Here is a 20,871-nt window from a genome sequence, read left to right as displayed (position 1 = left end):
CACCACACTTATGGCAGAAAGTGAAGAGGAACTCAAAAGCCTCTTGATGAAAGTGAAAGAGGAGAGTGAAAAAGTTGGCTTAAAGCTCAACATTAAGAAAACGAAGATCATGGCATCTGGTCCCATCACTTCATGGGAAATAGATGGGGAAACAGTGGAAACAGTGTCAGACTTTATTCTTTTGGGCTCCAAAATCACTGCAGATGGTGACTGCAGCCATGAAATTAAAAGACCCTTACTCCTTGGAAGGAAAGTTATGACCAACCTAGATAGCATATTCAAAAGCAGAGACATTACTTTGCCAACAAAGGTTCGTCTAGTCAAGGCTATGGTTTTTCCTGTGGTCACGTATGGATGTGAGAGTTAGACTGTGAAGAAGGCTGAGCGCCGAAGAATTGATGCTTTTGAACTGTGGTGTTGGAGAAGAGTCTTGAGAGTCCCTTGGACTGCAAGGAGATCCAACCAGTCCATTCTGAAGGAGATCAGCCCTGGGATTTCTTTGGAAGGAATGATGCTAAAGCTGAAACTCCAGTACTTTGGCCACCTCATGCGAAGGGTTGACTCATTGGAAAAGACTCTGATGCTGGGAGGGATTGGGGGCAAGAGGAGAAGGGGACGACAGAGGATGAGATGGCTGGATGGTATCACTGACTCGATGGACGTGAGTCTGAGTGAACTCTGGGAGTTGGTGATGGGCAGGGAGTCCTGGCATGCTGCGATTCGTGGGGTCGCAAAGAGTCGGACACGACTGAGTGACTAATCTGATCTGATCTGATCCGAATGGGACTGGATGCTATGATCTTAGTTTTTTTTGAATGTTGAGGTTTAAGCCAGCTTTTTCACTCTTCTCTTTCACCCTCATCAAGAGGCTCAATAGTTCCTCTTCACTTTCTGCCATTAGAGTGGTATCACCTGCATATCTGAGATTGTTGATATTTCTCCCATCAAACTTGATTTCAGCTTGTGATACAGTCCAGCATTTGAAATGATGAACTCTGCATGTAAGTTAAATAAGCAAGGTAACAACGTACAGCCTTGCTGTACTCCTTTCCCAATTTTGAACCCATCGCTGTTCCATGTTCAGTTTCTTAGTCTATTGTCATGTCATTGCTCAGTTGCTAAGTTGCATCTGACTCTTTTGTGATCCCATGGACTGCAGCCTGTCAGGCTCCTCTGTCCATGCGATTTCCCAGGCAAGAATACTGGAGTGGATTGCCATTTCTTTCTCCAGGGAATTTTCCCATCCCAGGGATCGAACCCGTGTCTCCTGCTTTGCACGCAAATTCTTTACCACTGAGCCACCTGGGAAGCATAGTGAAGAATAGTGAAATGTAAAAGTTCACTACTGGCAATCTGGAATCAAGTTGGGTACGTGAACATCCCATAGTTTAGTATGCAGATTTACACTTTAATTTCCTCAATTATAGCCAAGTACCTCATCCAGACCCTCCATCTACACCTATCATCCCCAAGTCCAGAGCCTCTGATTTTACTTATCCAGAGAATAAGCCTAACTTTTGTGATGCCTATCACCTCCAGATTCTGAGCCACCATAGACTTCTGGGAAATAAATCAAGCGGCTTCCTTTATACCTTATTTGCATGATCCTGGGTTGTATTTCACTCAACTCTACTAGGTCAATTATCAGATCCAAAAATATTCAATCCATTTCCCTTGTTTTGAAAAATTAACTGAAATGTTCAATGGTGTCTCTTATTTCATTCTTGTCTTTTATATAAGTCTATACTTTTTTTTAATGAATTAGAATCTTTTTTTCTTGTTTTAAACTTTTAGCTGTGCAGGATTTTTGTTGCTGCACTTGGGTTTTCTCTGGTTGCAGTGCTCAGGCTTCTCTTGTTGCAGACCACAGGATGTAGAGTGCATTGGCTCAGTATTTATGACACATGGGCCCAGTTGCTCCGGCATGTGGAATCTTCCCACATCAGGGATCAAACCAGTGTTTCCTGCATTGCAAGGTGAATTCTTAAACAGTGAACCGCCAGGGAAGCCCTAGACATTTTTCATACTCGTATACTGTGAACAGAATTACTAGAGAGAGGAGAAATAACCCCACGGTTTAGCTAGAAACTATGCAGTACTTTGAGATAAAAAAATTTCATAAAATTCTATAGATGCAGGGTTTCCCTTGTGGCTCAGTGATTAAAAAAAAAAAAATCCACCTGCCAATGCAGGAGACATGGGTTTGATCCCTGATCCAGGAAGATCCTACATGCCACAGAACAACTAAGCCCATGAGCCACAACTATTGAGCCTGTGCTGTCTGGGAATCACAACTACTGACACCTTTGCATCTTACTCTGAAACGAGAAGCCAACACAATGAGAAACCCGTGCCCTGTACCTACAGAGTAGTCCCCATTTGCCACAACTAGAGAAAAGCCACTGCAGCAACAAAAACCCAGCACAGTCAAAAACAAATAAATATAAACAATAATTTAAAAAAATTCTATAGATGCTTTCCTTTTTTGAAACAATGAGACTGTTAAGAAAACCAAAAATCTCAAGAAAGTGCTTTTAGAAAAAATAAGGAATTCCATGCTGGTCTGGTGGTTAGAACTCTGTGCTTTCACTGCTGAGGGCCCAGGTTCAGCCTCTGGTTAGGGAACTCCAAAAAGCCTGGCAGCATGACCAAAAACAAAATATAACAATGGTCAGACTGCTACTGAGCCCTTACTGTGTTAAGCACTTCATGGGTACAATTCTCAATTCAAACCTCACACCCACTTTAGGGTGGTACTACTAAATTTTCTCCATGTGAAAGATACACACTCGTGCACATACATACCAGAGTTCACCATCTGTATCACTATACTATGTAGCAGTCACCTTTAAAAGAATGGGCAGGTAAGAGGGGACTAAAAAATATAAATATAGAATATGTAATTCAGTGTGGTAAAGAATCTGCCTGTCAATGCAGGAGATGTAAGTGACACGGGTTCAATCCCTGAGTCAGGAAGATTCCCTGGAGGAGAAAATGGCAACCCACACCAGTGTTCTTGCTTGGAGAATTCCAGGGACAGAGGAGCCTTGCAGGCTACAGTCCATAAGGCCAGAAACAATTGGACGTGACTGAGTACATATGTAAGTCAGTCATGATTCTTGGAATGAGGCTAAAGTTTGATCAAGAAAAAATTCACATCTTTCTTATAAAATCAAGATTCATCATGCTAAGTCACTTCAGTCATGTCCGACTCAAGCTTAGTAAAGAACAAAAACAAAAGAGAACTGTAAGAATTAGAGTATTTCTTTTAAAATATAATAAATTATTTAAAAAATTAGATTGCTAAAATGACCAATGACTCAAATCTATGGCTATGCTAATAAAATCTTTTATGGTCTATTTCTAAGGAAATACATTTTTAAATCTCTACTAGATGGTGGGATTTTCTAAGAAAATATGTACCATCACAATTACATCAGTGAATCAAGAAGAGATGGGAAACCCAATTTGATTAATAAGCATCTGAGAAACTGAGCCCCTTGAACTAGCCCTAAAGGCCTTAAGTCCAGACATGGAAACGGAGTAGATAAGTTGGAATCAAAGTGTTAAAAAAGGCAAGATACCAAAGTGAACTGGCTTTAAGAAATAGTTCTTGAAACAGACTCTGTATGATTTCAATACCTTTAGACCATGGAATTTCTGCACCATGCTTTACATCCCTAGATATGTTTCAGTGTCTTCTGGTTTACAGTCTATGGGAACTTGAATAGAATTTGTATCCTGCTGTTGTGTGAAAACTGTATAAATTTTAATTATGTTGAATTGGTTCATGGTGCTTTTCAGGTCTACTACACCCTTCTACTTTTCTGTCTATTCATTCTAATTTTTGAGAGTTTGATATTAAAACTCCAACTAAAAATCTTAATTTATCTACCTGAAAAAATAATTATATATAGTGGAACTATATGTAACTTTTTACATACAGTTTTTCCCTTGTGGCTCAGATGGTAAAGAGTCTGCCTGCAATGCAGGAGACCCAAGGTCGATCCCTGGGTCAGGAAGATCCCCTGGAGGAGGAAATGGCAACCCACTCCAGTATTCCTGCCTGGAAAAATCCCATGGACGGTAGAGACTAGTAGGCTACAGTCCATAGGGCCGCAAAGAGTCAGACACGACTGAGCAACTTCACTTTCACTTTCACATGTAACTTTGTTCTGTATTTTCCAAGTCTTTTGCAAATGTGTTACCATATACTTTCATAATTTAAAGAAATAAAAAGAAACATCAATAAAAGAAATAGTTCTACTGACAGTGTTCTGTACGTTAAGAAAAGCAAACCATTAAGAGTATAAATAGGAGATAACAGATTCTAAGAATTTAACTTTGCCCAAAGAGAGGTCTGGCCTTTGCCCTCAGCAGCTGGAAGGGCATCTCTAAGCCCTTGAAATGTACTGCCTGACAAAAGTACTTTTGTTTCAATTTGGGGCCTTAAGGCCACATGCTAATGATATGATTTATTGTAGGGTCTTCAGCTCAACCCCAGGAAGGGCTGGAGACAGGTCAATTACATGGACAGTAAACGCCATCTGTATCTACATGACAGAATTCCAATAAAAATCCTGGACGCCAAGACTCATGCAAGCCTCCTTGGTGGGCAATATTCCCTTCATGCTGTCACACATCATTGCTAGGAGTTAATTACATTAAGAATTTCACTGAGAAAAGACAACTGGAAATCCTACATTTAGAACTCTCCTAGACTCTGCCCCATGCCTTTTCCTTGGATGATTTTAATCTATATCCTTTCACTGTAATAAATGTTAGCTGTAAATATATAGCTTTCAGTGAGTTGTAACAAATTATTAAATATGAGGGTAGTCTTGGGAAATTCTGAACTTGGAACTGGTGCCAGAGTGAGAATGAATAAGATAAATTTTATTTAGAACTGTGAATGGTTTGGGGGGATCACCCCAAATTCTACAGTTGGTATCAGAAGTAAGAGAGGATCTGTGAATTGTCCTCTAACTTCATAGTTAACATCAAAAGTGGGATTCACTAGAATGACATTGACTCACTGAAACTTGTGGTAGGGAAGAAGGAGGAAAAGATGACAAGGGTTATGAACCTTTGATTCTTGGATGACTATCTACTCAATGATAGTATGTAACTGCAGCTGTGGTTATCAGAGGTAAAAGTTACCAACAGAACTTAGAAACTAGATCCAACTCCCTAGGAGCTAACTCACTGGATAAACAAGGAAATGCAAACTAATAAGAAATAAGGTAATTAAACAATTCCTTGGATATTGTCATCTGTACTAGCTAAAATGAAGAGTGTGTTGGGACAGATCCTGACACTCACTGGGCAAAGCTTAGATTGCAGCCAGGCTGAGCTACAGCCACTAGCCTAAGGGCCATTCCAAATGGAAAAATTACACTGGGAAAACAGGCAGCACCTCTACGACTTCCAATAACAATGTAGTCCAGGTTGAGGAAAGACAAAATCAAGAAACTAATGAAATCAGAGTGTAAAATGCTAAGGAATTATTTCATTTTGTGGGTAGACATTGTATGCTTCCTGAAAATACCTTTATGAAAATACTGTGAGAGTGACAACACTTAGAGGCAGTATTGTTGATTTTGAATGCTGCAGAATAGAAGAGCAATGTCTGAGCTGATGTGGGACCCACCACTCATTGCTGAACCACCACAGATGGTTATCCAAAATCTCTATTACACAGCAGGTCATTCCCGAGGGGACAGCTAGCTTAGTGGACTGTCAAGTATTTTTACCCTCAGACAGGTCATTGTCCTTCTCCTATAAATGCCAACTAGAACTTCTCAGAACTGATTGACATGCCTCTTATTCAAGCCATGTGAGATTAGCATTATGAAGATCAGGATATTCGTCTACTGAGCATGCCTCTTACTAAAGTCAAGGTAAATAATACAGTTGAGGGGGACCCTTATACATGGGTACCCCCATGTAATTTTTCTGCTGCAAAACCTAGCAATAATCTGAGGTGCCATATCAGATTTATTGTCTCAGCTTTATGGGCCTTACAGATGCTGAGAAAACGGGTGATTCACAAGAACACAGGAAAAGACAAACAAGAGAATCAAGGGATTTATCCCAAAAGGATGAAAAATTTTAGATGGCTGTTTAAAAATGGGGAGGGGGGAAGATATGAATAAAGCAAACAATGACGGGGTTGAAACAAAGGACTTAAATGCAGCACTCTAGGGGGTTGGGAGGACCAATGGGAGCTACTGCTGGTCCTCAATGTTAAAAGGCATTAAACAACTCTGTTATATTCACCCTAGTATGAAGAAATGTTAAAAGCTGGAGGAAGAAATGTTAAAAGCTGGAAAAGATGACAATGAGAACCTGACCTTGTACTCCCTGGAGCAACTATTCCATGGACTAATCAAATTGAGAACTGAAGGAGAGGCCAGGGTCTTCTGGCTCAAAGTCCAGCTGGAAAACACAAGGTAATATGCATTTGTGTGGGTAAAATAGCCTGGCGTTGGATAAAAGACATTTCTGGGACTCCCTGACATAGGAGCCTAATGTGCTATGATTCTAAAACCTGCTGAAGTCATAATGGATGTTAAGGTTAGACTGGAAAGAGAGGGATGGTTGACAGCATTAAAGTGAAAGTCTGTGTGAAAGCTGGAACATACTGATATGAACAAACTATGTGAAATAGTTTTATCTCTCCTTTATATGATTAGTACAATGGGTATTACTGATACTGTCTAATATAGTAAAACACAAGACATACATTTTCACCTTAAGGCAAGTCTTGATTAGACATGCTAAATGGGAACAATTAAAACTGTCCAAGTCCACAGAAGTTGTCGACTTGTGACAGTAGAGGATACCTAATGGATAAAAAGAATTTATGACTTTAATGACAAATGAGAAGCTGCTATGCTCTCATTTGTACCAATGAATTCTTTGTACAATAACCATGTGCACCCTGTGAAAAAATAAATGGTTCATCCAGTTAACAGTAGACTATTTAAAGCTTGAACTCAATAATGCCACCACAGCATCAGCAGTCCTTGATATGGTTTGAACAACAGAAAAAATATATACAGCAGACTTAATAATAAGTGGCATTCAGGGACTGAACATGCAAAAAAAATTTTCCCTCTAACTCTGAAGAAAAGCCAAATGCAGTTTTTCATGTGGAAAGGCCCTAATTTATGTTTATTCTTAGGGATAAGCTAGGTAGGAGCCACCTTTATCATTCCACAGGCAAAAAAATAAATAGCTTCTGCCACCTACATTCCTAGAACTAAACAAGTAGCGCCAATATTTGGTTGGTATATTTGAATTTTAAAGAATATATACTCCACATCTGGGAATTTTACCAATACAACCACCCAAAAGAAAATTATATTTGAATGAGGGCCTGAACTATGTGTGAACAGCAAAAAGCAGTCTTTCTCTTGATGCTTACGGACCCTGTGATCCACAACTAGATGTGATTTTGGAAGTGTCAGCAACACATACGAAGATCGAAACACACGGCAAAAACCTCTGAGTGCCACTCAGCAGAGATCCAGGATTTTGGACCAGAAAATTTCTGGATGCCATGGTAAAACACATGCTATTTAAGAGAAAATAACTAGTTTGCCACTGGGCACTGAGGTTGACACTGTGACTGAAGGGCATAACATAACCATGAAACCTGAAATACCCCTTATGTCTTGAGTGACAGGAGAAAACGAATAAGGAAGGCAGAGTCCAGAAGTGTTCCACAAAAACAGAGATGGTTTGTGCAGGAACATGCAACCAAGAGGATGCAAAGAAATATTCTATCATATTTATGAGCAGGTGAAAGTGAAAGTGTTAAGTCACTCAGTTGTGTTCGACTCTTTTGATACCCCATGGAACTGTAGCCTGCCAGGCTCCTCTGTCCATGGGATTCTCCAGGCAATAATACTGGAGCGGATTGCCATTTCTTTCTCCAGGGGAGCTTCCTGACCCAGGGATCGAACCAAGGTCTCCTGCATTTTAGGCAGATTATTTATTGTCTGAGTCACTATACTCTCTTTCCCTCTAAACATGACTTTGGAACTACCAAAGGAACTGCTGAATGCTATGATCACATAGGTGGTACTCTAAAAACAGCTATTAGCTAACAAAGAGCTGTGTGGTTTATGGATGGTGGTTCCAAAGTGTACAGAAAGCAATCTGTTTAGAAGGGTACCACTTTAACTGAAGAATGTAATAATGAATCATATCAATGAGCTGGCCTGCATGCTGTTATCCCCTGTGTATGCGTTTTTACTGAACCCTGAAGTTGGTATGACAAAAGAGGTGGTCTTGAGGACTGTTTCTGAACTTTGTGCAGATGATAAGGAAACAGTCTGGTAAGACTCGCTGCTGCTAAGTCACTTCAGTCATGTCCAACTCTGTGCGACCCCATAGACGGCAGCCCACCAGGCTCCCCCGTCCCTGGGATTCTCCAGGCAAGAACACTGGAGTGGGTTGCCATTTCCTTCTCCAATGCATGAAAGTGAAAAGTGAAAGTGAAGGCGCTCAGTCGTGTCCGACTCTTAGCGACCCCATGGACTGCAGCTCACCAGGCTCCTCCGTCCATGGGATTTTCCAAGCAAGAGTACTGGAGTGGGGTGCCATTGATAAGTGCTATATCCTGAACACTTTAGGCTCTGTGAGGTACACGGAAGGGTGTTTTTAAAGTGGCTGGGGTAGGTGAGGCACATGTCAGCCAAATGGTACTGGCAGCAGTACAGACAGAGCGAATCTGACGGGAAAACTCAAAGCAAGGACGCTGGCTGTGAACGAGCTGCGACAGGAGCCAAGGCTTCAAGCCCAATGCCATTGGCTCTGCCACAGTTCACCCAGGAAATCCAAAGTGTGAAAGAACTAAAGAAAAGGCAGGAACATTCAAGAGGCAACTGGGACTTCGATATAATGGTAAAGGAAAGTGGTGACGGAAAAGGAAGGATGAATTACCGTGAAACTTTGAGGTGTCGATGAAGCTATTCTTTCACAGGAAAAAGAATGCTGTGTTCCTATTATTTTTGCTTTACACCATCAATTTAAAAAGTCAAAAGAAGTCTAAAAGCTCAAAAACCTGACAGCAGCTATGAGAAAGTAATTTAATGTCTTACTTAGATTTATTACAAAACAAGGATTAGATCTGGACCCAAAGTGAAGGCATCTACAAAATTAGTCACCTCCAATAAAACAATAGCTAATTTGTAGGTAAGATGAAACACTTTGTAACAAAGGATATGAAAGTTTAAAGTAGCATTTCTACCCAAATGGGCTGTAGAACAGTGAAAGGTGTCTTGAAAAAGGAAACAGAGCATTACCTGTATGAGATCAAGTTTGAAAGATTCCACACACTGTATTCTATATTCTGAATATCACATGGGAGAAAGTGAGCAAATGAGCTAAAACAGATCTGGACTCCAACTGACTATGTTCAAGTCTTAGCTCTACCACTTACAGGGACACGCTGTATACATTATTAAAGCTTTCTGTGAGTAGACTTGCTCACTTTGAAATAGCTGAGATGTCAGTACCAACACTTCATGGGCGGTTGGTATGAATTAAACATGTGGCATTCAGAAAAGTGCCCAACACAAACTATGGATGCAATACTTGTTAGCGAATAGGATTCATGTATCCTCTCTTTAAGAGAACTTTAAAAATTCCAATGGCTCTAACAAATTAAAAGCTCTAAAACATCCTAGAGTTAAACATTTAAGTGTGGTTAATTGAACTTAACAACTAACTAGAAATTTCAGTAGTTTCCAGAACAGTTCTGATGTGACAGGCTGGTGGTAAGTGAACATTATTGCATTCTGAGGGTAAAAGGGTTGAAATACAAAGCTATATTTTAATGAATTAGTAACTATGCTACTTGGATGTTTATAAATCCCCAGTTTTTCTACAAACTAAATCTGACATGAAATCAGTATATTTACATGCTTTGATGCTAAAATGGCTATCAGTCATACACATGAAAATACTACCTTTTAACATGACAGGCCAAAGCCCATAACCCTGTGATAAATACCACAGAACACTTGAAAAAAAAAAGTGAGTTTGAACCAGAGGGATTGTATATGAAGAAATAATATAACTCTTACTATTGCAACCCAAATCCACGTACTAATTAATACATTTTCAATAAATATCCATAAGACAATTAGATATGAATATAGAAACCATTAAATATTTTACCAAAAAATGTATCTTGCTCTAAGACATAAAACACACAAAAAATATCTGTTTTAGGAAAAATAATTCTATAAGAACTTTTAATAATATTTCTTGATAAGCAATAATGACTTCTGTACCTATGTTCTTTGTGTTCCAATAGCTGACAGTCTCTACATGTCAGTCTATCACACGTTTCACAGAAAAGTTTCAACTGTTCTTGTTTGTGAACAGGGCAGAAAACAGGGCGCTGACCAGATGCTCCAACAGACTCTGCAGTAAAATAAAACATATATTTTAAAACTAAACACCATTTTTGTCTGACTTCATAAATTCTTACCGATAATGGTATCAAAAGCTTGTAAAGTTAAGTACAAATGCTACAGGGGCAAAAGAGAGAGATGAGTAGTAATCATTAAAACTGCTTCTCTCTTACCTGAGACATCTTCTTTCTTCCTGATCAAGTGATCCTTAGTGAATTTTACTCTTTGATGTGCTTCAATGCATGTCTTACATAGCCATTCTCCACACTCGACACAAAAGCCAACTGCACTCGCATTGTCTTCACAACTAGTACATACCTAAAAGAGGAAAGAAATGCTAACCTACATTAAATTTACAAACGATAGATCCACAAAATAAACAAGTAAACTTTTCTACCTTACTCTCAAATATACTAATTCACTGTACCTAGAATAAAATCATCTTGCTATCCATTTCTCTTCAACAAAATCCTTTCCTTCCAGATCAAACATTCACGTGGGTAAAAATCTAAGTCTCAGAACATAAAATCGACACAAGCTTTGAATTTTTAAGTGATAACTTTTAATCTCTTTTAGCCAGGTCTGAGGGTGCAGAATAAAGATACTCTTCATTTTCAAATTTAAAGACGAAACTAGGGCATAACTATCCTAATTTATGTAACAATTCAGGCATGTTTTCTTACAATGTACATTCTGATAATGAAGAAAGTAATATAAAGAAAAATTGAGAAGCATACCTGTTCTGATTTCTCATCAGAACTGCTAGGGGTTTCAGATGTATCTTTCACAAAATAATTATCCACAAGGTCTATTTGTCTGCATTCTTGGCGGCATACTGGGCACCGTATTACACCAACTACAACACAAAACAACAACATTAAGAAATATTTTCAGGAAAAAATAAGGAAATTATACACGATGCCTATATGTGAACTACTCATTCATATATCATAGATAAGAAAAAAGAAATGAGTGTTAAGAGCTGGGTAAAATGTTATTCCACTGAGTTATTTCATTGGGGGAAAATAACACCCATTAGGGAGGATAAAATAAGCATTAATATGCAAATAAAAAAGATTTAAGCTGCTTCTTCATTACAACATGTGGTTGGTACTAATGGCACCGAAAGATATCCAGATCCTAATCACTGGAAAACTGTATGCCTTTATATGGCAAAGGAGATTTTGCGAGTGTAACTAAATTAAAGCTCCTGCGATGGCAACACTGTCCTGGATTCTCTGATAGGCTCTAAAATGTCATCAGTTTCAGTTCAATCGTTCAGTCATGTCTGACTCTTTGCAACCCCTTGGATCACAGCAGGACAGGCCTCCTGTCCATCACCAACTCCTGAGGTTTACCCAATTCATGTCTATTGAGTAGGTGATATCATCCAACCATCTCATCCTCCATCGCCCCTTCTGCTCCTGCCTTCAGTCTTTCCCAGCATCATGGTCTTTTCCAGTCAGTCAGCTCTTTGCATCACGTGGCCAAAGTACTGGAGTTTCAGCTTCAACATCAATCCTTCCATTGAAGACTCAGGATTGATCTCCTTTAAGATGGACTGTACCAGTAACGCTGAAAAAGGTGAACTTGAACAGTTCTATAAAGACCTACAAGACCTTTTGGAACTAACACCCAAAAAAGATGTCTTTTTCATTATAGGGGACTGGAATGCAAAAGTAGGAAGTCAAGAAACACCTGGAGTAACAAGCAAATTTGGCCTTGGAATACGGAATGAAGCACAGCAAAGGCTAATAGAGTTTTGCCAAGAAAACACACTGGTCATAGCAAACACCCTCTTCCAACAACACAAGAGAAGACTCTACACATGGACATCACCAGATGGTCAACACCGAAATCAGACTGATTATATTCTTTGCAGCCAAAGATGGAGAAGCTCTATACAGTCAGCAAAAACAAGACAGGGAACTGACTGTGGCTCAGATCATGAACTGCTTATTACCAAATTCAGACTTAAATTGGAGAAAGTACGGAAAACCACTAGACCATTCAGGTATGACCTAAATCAAATCCCTATGATTATACAGTGGAAGTGAAAATAGATTTAAGTGACTACATCTGATAGAGTGCTTGATGAACTATGGACGGAGGTTCATGACACTGTACAGGAGACAGGGATCAAGACCATCCCCATGGAAAATAAATGCAAAAAAAGCAAGATGGCTGTTTAAGGAGGCCTTACAAATTGCTGTAAAAAAAAAAAGCAAAAAGCAAAGGAAAAAAGGAAAGAAATAAGCATCTGAATGCAGAGTTCCAAAGAATAGCAAGGAGATAAGAAAGCCTTCCTCAGCGATCAATGCAAGGAAATAGAGGAAAACAACAGAATGGGAAAGACTAGAGATCTCTTCAAAAAAATTAGAGATACCAAGGGAACATTTCATGCAAAGATGGGCTCGATAAAGGACAGAAGTGGTATGGACCTAACAGAAGCAGACGATATTAAGTAGAGGTGGCAAGAATACACAGAAGAACTGTACAAAAAAGATCTTCATGACCCAGATAATCACGATGGTGTGATCACTGACCTAGAGCCAGACATCCTGGAATGTGAAGTCAAGTGGGCCTTAGAAAGCATCACTATAAACAAAGCTACTGAAGGTGATGGAATTCCAATTGAGCTATTTGAAATCCTAAAAGAAGATGAGGCTGTGAGTGCTGCACTTAATATTTCCCCAAATTTGGAAAATTCAGCAGTCAATTCAGCAGTGGTCCCAGGACTGCAAAAGATCAGTTTTCATTCCAATCCCAAAGAAACGCAATGCCAAACAATGATCAAAATACCGCACGATGGCACTCATCTCAATGCTAGCAAAGTAATGCTCAAAATTCTCCAAACCAGGCTTCAGCCAATACATGAACAGTGAATTTCCAAATGTTCAAGCCGGTTTTAGAAAAGGCAGAGGAACCAGAGATCAAACTGCCAACATTTGCTGGATCATCGAAAAAGGAAGACAGTTCCAGAAAAACATCTATTTCTGCTTTATTGACTATGCCAAACTTTTGACTGCGTGGATCACAATAAACTGTGGAAAATTCTTCAAGAGATGGGAATACCAGACCACCTGACCTACCTCTTGAGAAACCTATATGCAGGTGAGGAAGCAACAATTAGAACTGGACATGGAACGACAGACTGGTTCCAAATAGGAAAAGGAGTATGTGAAGGCTGTATATTGTCACCCTGCTTATTTAACTTCTATGCAGAAGAAACGTTGGGCTGGAAGAAGCACAAGCTGGAATCAAGATTGCCGGGAGAAATATCAATAACCTCAGATATGCAGATGACACCACCCTTATGGCAGAAAGTGAAGAGGAACTAAAAAGCCTCTTGATGAAGGTGAAAGAGGAGAGTGAAAAAGTTGGCTTAAAACTCAACATTCAGAAAACTAAGATCATGGCATCTGGTCCCATCACACTTCATGGGAAATAGATGGGGAAACAATGGAAACAGTGTTAGACTTTATTTTGGGGGGCTCCAAAATCACTACAGACGGTGACTGCAGCCATGAAATTAAAAGATGCTAACTCCTTGGAAGGAAAGTTATGACCAACCTAGACAGCATATTCAAAAGTAGAGACGTTACTTTGCCAACAAAGGTCCGTCTAGTCAAGGCTATGGTTTTTCCAGTGGTCATGTATGGATGTGAGAGTTGGACTGTGAAGAAGGCTGAGCGCCGAAGAATTGATGCTTTTGAACTGTGATGTTGGAGAAGATTCTTGAGAGTCCCTTGGTCTGCAAGGAGATCCAACCAGTCCATTCTGAAGGAGATCAGTCCTGCCTGGGTGTTCATTGGAAGGACTAAAGTTGAAACTCCAATACTTTGGCCATCTCATGCGAAGAGTTGACTCATTGGAAAAGACCCTGATGCTGGGAGGGACTGGGGGCAGGAGAAAAAGGGGACGACAGAGGATGAGATGGCTGGATGGCATCACCAAATCGATGGACATGAGTTTGGGTGAAATCCAGGAGTTGGTGATAGACATGGAGGCCTGGGGTGCTGCGGTTCATGGGGTCGCAAAGAGTCGGACACGAATGAGTGACTGAACTCAACTGAACTGAAGATGGACTGCTTGGCTCTCCTTGCAGTCTAAGGGACTCTCAAGAATCTTCTCCAACACCACAGTTCAAAAGCATCAATTCTTTGGCACTAGGCTTTCTTTATAGTCCAACTCTCACATCCATACATGACTACTGCAAAAACAATAGCCTTGACTAGATAGAACTTTGTTGGCAAAGTAATGTCTCTGCTTTTGAATATGCTATCTAGGTTGGTCATAACTTTCCTTCCAAGGAGTAAGCGTCTTTTAATTTCATGGCTGCAGTCACCATCTGCAGTGATTTTGGAGCCCCAAAAATAAAGTCAGCCGCTGTTTCCACTCTTTCCCCATCTATTTGTCATGAAGTGATGGGACTAGAGGCCATGATCTTTGCTTTCTGAATGCTGAGCTTTAAGCCAATTTTTTCAGTCTCCTCTTTCACCTTCATCAAGAGGCTTTTTAGTTCCCCTTCACTTTCTGCCATAAGTGTGGTGTCATCTGCATATCTGAGGTTACTGATATTTCTCCTGGCAATCTTGATTCCAGCTTGTTCTTCTTCCAGCCCAACGTTTCTCATGATGTACTCTGCATAGAAGTTAAATAAGCAGGGTGACAGTATACAGCCTTGGCGTACTCCTTTTCCTATTTGGAACCAGTCTGTTGTTCCATGTCCAGTTCTAACTGTTGCTTCCTCACCTGCGTACAGGTTTCTCAAGAGGAAGGTCAGGTGGTCTGGTATTCCCATCTCTTTCAGAATTTTCCACAGTTTATTGTGATCCACACAGTCAAAGGTTTGGCACAGTCAATAAAGCAGAAATAGATGTTTTTCTGGAACTCTCTTGCTTTTTCCATGATCCAGCAGATGTTGGCAATTTGATCTCTGGTTCCTCTGCCTTTTCTAAAACCAGCTTGAACATCTGGAAGTTCACGGTTCACGTATTACTGAAGCCTGCTTGAAGAAATTTCAGCAATACTTTGCTAGCATTGAGATGAGTGCACTTGTGTGGTGGTTTGAGCATTCTTTGGCATTACCTTCCTTTGGAATTGGAATGAAAACTGATCTTTTCCAGTCCTTTGACCACTGCTGAGTTTTCCAGATTTGCTGGCATATTGAGTGCAGCACTTTCACAGTATCTTCTTTTAGGATTTGAAATAGCTCAACTGGAATTCCATCACCTCCACTAGCTTTTTTCGTAGTGATGCTTCCTAAGGCCCACTTGGCTTCACATTCCAGGATGTCTGGCTCTAGGTGAGTGATCACGCCATCATGATTATCTGGGTCGTAAAGATCTTTTTTATACTGTTCTTCTGTGTATTCTTGCCACCTCTTCTTAGTATCTTAGGCTTCTTTAGGTCCATACCATTTCTGTCCTTTATTGAGTCCATCTTTGCATGAAATGGTCCCTTGATATCTCTACTATTCTTGAAGAGATCTCTAGTCTTTTCCCCCTCTATTGTTTTCCTCTATTTCTTTGCACTGATCACTGAGGAAGGCTTTCTTCTCTCTCCTTGCTATTCTTGGGAACTCTGCATTCAGATGGGTATATCTTTCCTTTTCTCCTTTGCTTTTCTCTTCTCTTCACAGCTATTTTTAAGGCCTCCTCAGACAGCCATTTTGCTTTTTTGCATTTCTTTTTCTTGGGGATGATCTTGATCCCTGTCTCCTGTACAATGTCACGAACCTCCGTCTACAGTTCATCAGGCACTCTATCAGATTTAATCCCTTGAATCTATTTGTCACTTCCACTGTATAATCGTAAGGAAATTGATTTAGGTCATACCTGAATGGTCTATTGGTTTTCCCCACTTTCTTCAATTTAAGTCTGAATTTGGCAATAAGGAGTTCATAATCTGAGCCACAGTCAGCTCCTGGTCTTCTTTTTGCTGACTGTATAGAGCTCTTCATATTTGGCTGCAGAGAATATAATCAATCTGATTTCATGGCCATCTGGTGATGTCCATGTGTAGTCTTCTCTTGTATTGTTGGAAGAGGGTGTTTGCTATGACCAGTGCATTCTCTTGGCAAAATTCTTGTTAGCCTTTGCCCTGCTTCATTCTGTACTCCAAGGCCAAATTTGCCTGTTACTTCAGGTGTTTCTTGACTTCCCACTTTTGCATTCCAGTCCCATATAATGGAAAGTACATCTTTCTTGGGTGTTAGTTCTAAAAGGTCTTATAATCACAAGTGGTCTAACAAGAAGCAGGCAGGGAAGATTAGACTACAAGAAGAGGAGAAGGCAACTGATAATAAAAACAAAGATTAATGTGCTTTGGAGACACAGACATAAGCCAAGGAATATAGGATGTTTATATAAGCTGAAAAAAGAAAATGGATTCTCTCCTCAGAGCCTCCACAAGGATCAAGACATGCCGACACTTTGACTCTAGTCCAGTAAAACTAACTGCAAACTTTAGCCTTTAAGAACAGTAAGAGAATAAAATGTATGTTGTTCTAAAGACAAGTTTATGGCAATTCTGTTATAGTAGAAATAGAAATACACAATCTTCATCTTATAAATTCTGAGTTGATTAAGAGCGACCTGAATTCATCCTAATGTAAAATGTGGGAAGAAATATATTCTGAGACTTAACATGCCAGTGTTCTAGCATCTATCAGAAGAAACAAACCTGCCAAGGTAAAATGGAAGTTAAAGTTAGTTAAAAATTAGAAAACAGCAGCATAGTCAACACAACAGAGTGACTACTATATATCAGCCACAAAACTGAAAAACACAGAATGACACAATCCTTGCTTTTAAGAAAGGGCTGAAGACTAGTATCTTACAGTTTCTACCATGTACAATTGTAGGAAGCACCACACAAAGACAAGGATATAAACAGTCCAAAGGGTGGTACGTATAGGAGGTATAGCTCAGTGGTAGTGAGGGTTAGGCGGTAGGAAGAAGGAACTAGACACTCTACTTACCACTATGTCTGTCCATGTTTGCACGTTTGTGCGGGGACTCAAATGTGTGTGTGTAATCCACTGCCTATTCTTTAAAATTCCTAAGATTAAAATAAGGGAAGAAATCCTGTATGTTGCAACGATAACTTTTTTTTTTTTTTTTTTAGGAAATTAAAAAGTCTTTGAGCCCTCCATCTTGATTTATGCTTCAGTTATGTGCCACAGTTGCTTTAAAATCTTTGATTATCAGTAGTTTTCCTAATTTAAGAAATAACCCACTTTCATCTGCTTTTTATGTTCAGTTCAGTTCAGTCGCTCAGTCACGTCCCACTCTTTGCGACTCCATGAATCACAGCACGAATCACCCAATGAATCACCTCATGAATCACAGGCCTCCCTGTCCATCACCAACTCCCGGAGTTTACTCAAACTCATGTCCATCGAGTCTGTGAGGCCATCCAGTCATCTCATCCTCTGTCATCCCCTTCTTCTCCTGCCCCCAATCCCTCCCAGCATCAGGGGCTTTTCCAATGAGTCAACTCTTCGCATGAGGTGGCCAAAGTATTGGAGTTTCAGCTTTAGCATCAGTCCTTCCAGTGAATACCCAGGACTGACCTCCTTTAGGATGGACTGGTTGGATCTCCTTGTAGTCCAAGGGACTCTCAAGAGTCTTCTCCAATACCACAGTTCAAAAGCATCAATTCTTTGGCGCTCAGCTTTCTTCACAGTCCAACTCTCACATCCATACATGACCACTGGAAAAACCATAGCCTCGACTAGACGGACCTTTGTTGGCAAAGTAATGTCTCTGCTTTTGAATATGCTATCTAGGTTGGTCATAACTTTCCTTCCAAGGAGTAACTGTCCTTTAATTTCATGGCTGCAATCAATATCTGTAGTGATTTTGGAGCTCCCAAAAATAAAGTCTGACACTGTTTCCACTGTTTCCCCATCTATCTGCCATGAAGTGATGGGATCTGATGCCATGATCTTAGTTTTCTGAATGTGAGCTTTAAGCCAACTTTTTCACTCTCCTCTTTCATCTTCATCAAGAGGCTTTTTAGTTCCTCTTCACTTTCTGCCATAAGGGTGGTGTCATCTGCGTATCTGAGGTTATTGATATTTCTCCCAGCAATCTCGATTCCAGCTTGTGTTTCTTCCAGCCCAACGTTTCTCATGATGTACTCTGCATAGAAGTTAAATAAGCAGGGTGACAATATACAGCCTTCACATACTCCTTTTCCTATTTGGAACCAGTCTGTTGTTCCATGTCCAGTTCTAACTGTTGCTTCCTGGCCTGCATACAGGTTTCTCAAGAGGCAGGTCAGGTGGTCTGGTATTCCCATGTCTTTCAGGATTTTCCACAGTTTATTGTGATCCACACAGTCAAAGGTTTTGGTCTAGTCAATAAAGCAGAAATAGATGTTTTTCAATTTGTTAATGGTGTATTACATTGATTGATTTGCGGATATTGAAGAATCCTTGCATCCCTGGGATAAAGTCCACTTGGTCATGGTGTATGATCTTTTTAATGTGTTGTTGGATTCTGATGGCTAGAATTTTGTTTAGGATTTTTGCATCTATATTCATCAGTGATATTGGCCTGTAGTTTTCTTTTTTTGTGGGATCTTTGTCAGGTTTTGGTATTAGGGTGATGGTGGCCTCATAGAATGAGTTTGGAAGTTTACCTTCCTCTGCAATTTTCTGGAAGAGTTTGAGCAGTTTAATCAATGATTATAGTAAAGTTGCAGGATATAAAATCAACACACAGAAATCCCTTGCATTCCTATACACTAATAATGAGAAAACAGAGAAATTAAGGAAACAATTCCATTCACCATTGCAACGAAAAGAATAAAATACTTAGGAATGTATCTACCTAAAGAAACTAAAGACCTATATATAGAAAACTATAAAACACTGGTGAAAGAAATCAAAGAGGACACTAATAGATGGAGAAATATACCATGTTCATGGATTGGAAGAATCAATATAGTGAAAATGAGTATACTACCCAAAGCAATTTATAGATTCAATGCAATCCCTATCAAGCTACCAACCGTATTCTTCACAGAGCTAGAACAAATAATTTCACAATTTGTATGGAAATAAAAAAAAACCTCGAATAGCCAAAGCGATCTTGAGAAAGAAAAATGGAACTGGAGGAATCAACCTACCTGACTTCAGGCTCTACTACAAAGCCACAGTTATCAAGACAGTATGGTACTGGCACAAAGACAGAAATATAGATCAATGGAACAAAATAGAAAGCCCAGAGATAAATCCACGCACATATGGACACCTTATCTTTGACAAAGGAGGCAAGAATATACAATGGATTAAAGACAATCTCTTTAACAAGTGGTGCTGGGAAATCTGGTCAACCACTTGTAAAAGAATGAAACTAGAACACTTTCTAACACCATATACAAAAATAAACTCAAAATGGATTAAAGATCTCAACGTAAGACCAGAAACTATAAAACTCCTAGAGGACAACATAGGCAAAACACTCTCCGACATACATCACAGCAGGATCCTCTATGACCCACCTCCCAGAATATTGGAAATAAAAGCAAAAATAAACAAATGGGACCTAATTAAACTTAAAAGCTTCTGCACATCAAAGGAAACTATTAGCAAGGTGAAAAGACAGCCTTCAGAATGGGAGAAAATAATAGCAAATGAAGCAACCGACAAACAACTAATCTCAAAAATATACAAGCAACTCCTACAGCTCAACTCCAGAAAAATAAATGACCCAATCAAAAAATGGGCCAAAGATCTAAATAGACATTTCTCCAAAGAAGACATACAGATGGCTAACAAACACATGAAAAGATACTCAACATCACTCATTATCAGAGAAATGCAAATCAAAACCACTAAGAGATACCATTTCACACCAGTCAGAATGGCTGCAATCCAAAAGTCTACAAATAATAAATGCTGGAGAGGGTGTGGAGAAAAGGGAACCCTCTTACACTGTTGGTGGGAATGCAAACTAGTACAGCCACTATGGAGAACAGTGTGGAGATTCCTTAAAAAACTGGAAATAGAACTGCCTTATGATCCAGCAATCCCACTGCTGGGCATACACACTGAGGAAACCAGAAGGGAAAGAGACACGTGTACCCCAATGTTCATCGCAGCACTGTTTATAATAGCCAGGACATGGAAGCAACCTAGATGCCCATCAGCAGATGAATGGATAAGAAAGCTGTGGTACATATACACAATGGAGTATTACTCAGCCATTAAAAAGAATACATTTGAATCAGTTCTAATGAGGTGGATGAAACTTGAGCCTATTATACAGAGTGAAGTAAGCCAGAAGGAAAAACACCAATACAGTATACTAACGCATATATATGGAATTTAGAAAGATGGTAACGATAACCCTGTATACGAGACAGCAAAAGAGACACTGATGTATAGAACAGGCTTATGGACTCTGTGGGAGAGGGAGAGGGAGGG

At 39.7% G+C, this 20,871-nt stretch overlaps 1 protein-coding gene across 4 annotated transcripts in view; it reads right to left on the bottom strand.

The window, feature by feature from the left end:
• The window catches only part of TRIM33 (tripartite motif containing 33), a 149,568-nt gene that overhangs the window by 70,936 nt on the left and 57,761 nt on the right, over positions 1–20,871 (bottom strand). For all 4 annotated transcript variants that reach the window (XM_070367447.1, XM_070367448.1, XM_070367449.1 and 1 more), the window contains 3 exons: positions 11,168–11,286; positions 10,604–10,748; positions 10,308–10,440 (listed from right to left, as the gene is read on the bottom strand). In XM_070367447.1, the coding sequence (XP_070223548.1) occupies positions 10,308–10,440; positions 10,604–10,748; positions 11,168–11,286 (397 nt within the window). The remainder of the gene's footprint in view (positions 1–10,307; positions 10,441–10,603; positions 10,749–11,167; positions 11,287–20,871) is intronic.

The sequence above is a fragment of the Bos mutus genome, chromosome 3 (genome assembly GCF_027580195.1).
Source record: "Bos mutus isolate GX-2022 chromosome 3, NWIPB_WYAK_1.1, whole genome shotgun sequence".
Taxonomy (NCBI): domain Eukaryota; kingdom Metazoa; phylum Chordata; class Mammalia; order Artiodactyla; family Bovidae; genus Bos; species Bos mutus.
The sequence above is the reverse complement of the archived record's forward strand: the minus strand, read 5'-3'. Positions and strand labels throughout refer to the sequence as shown.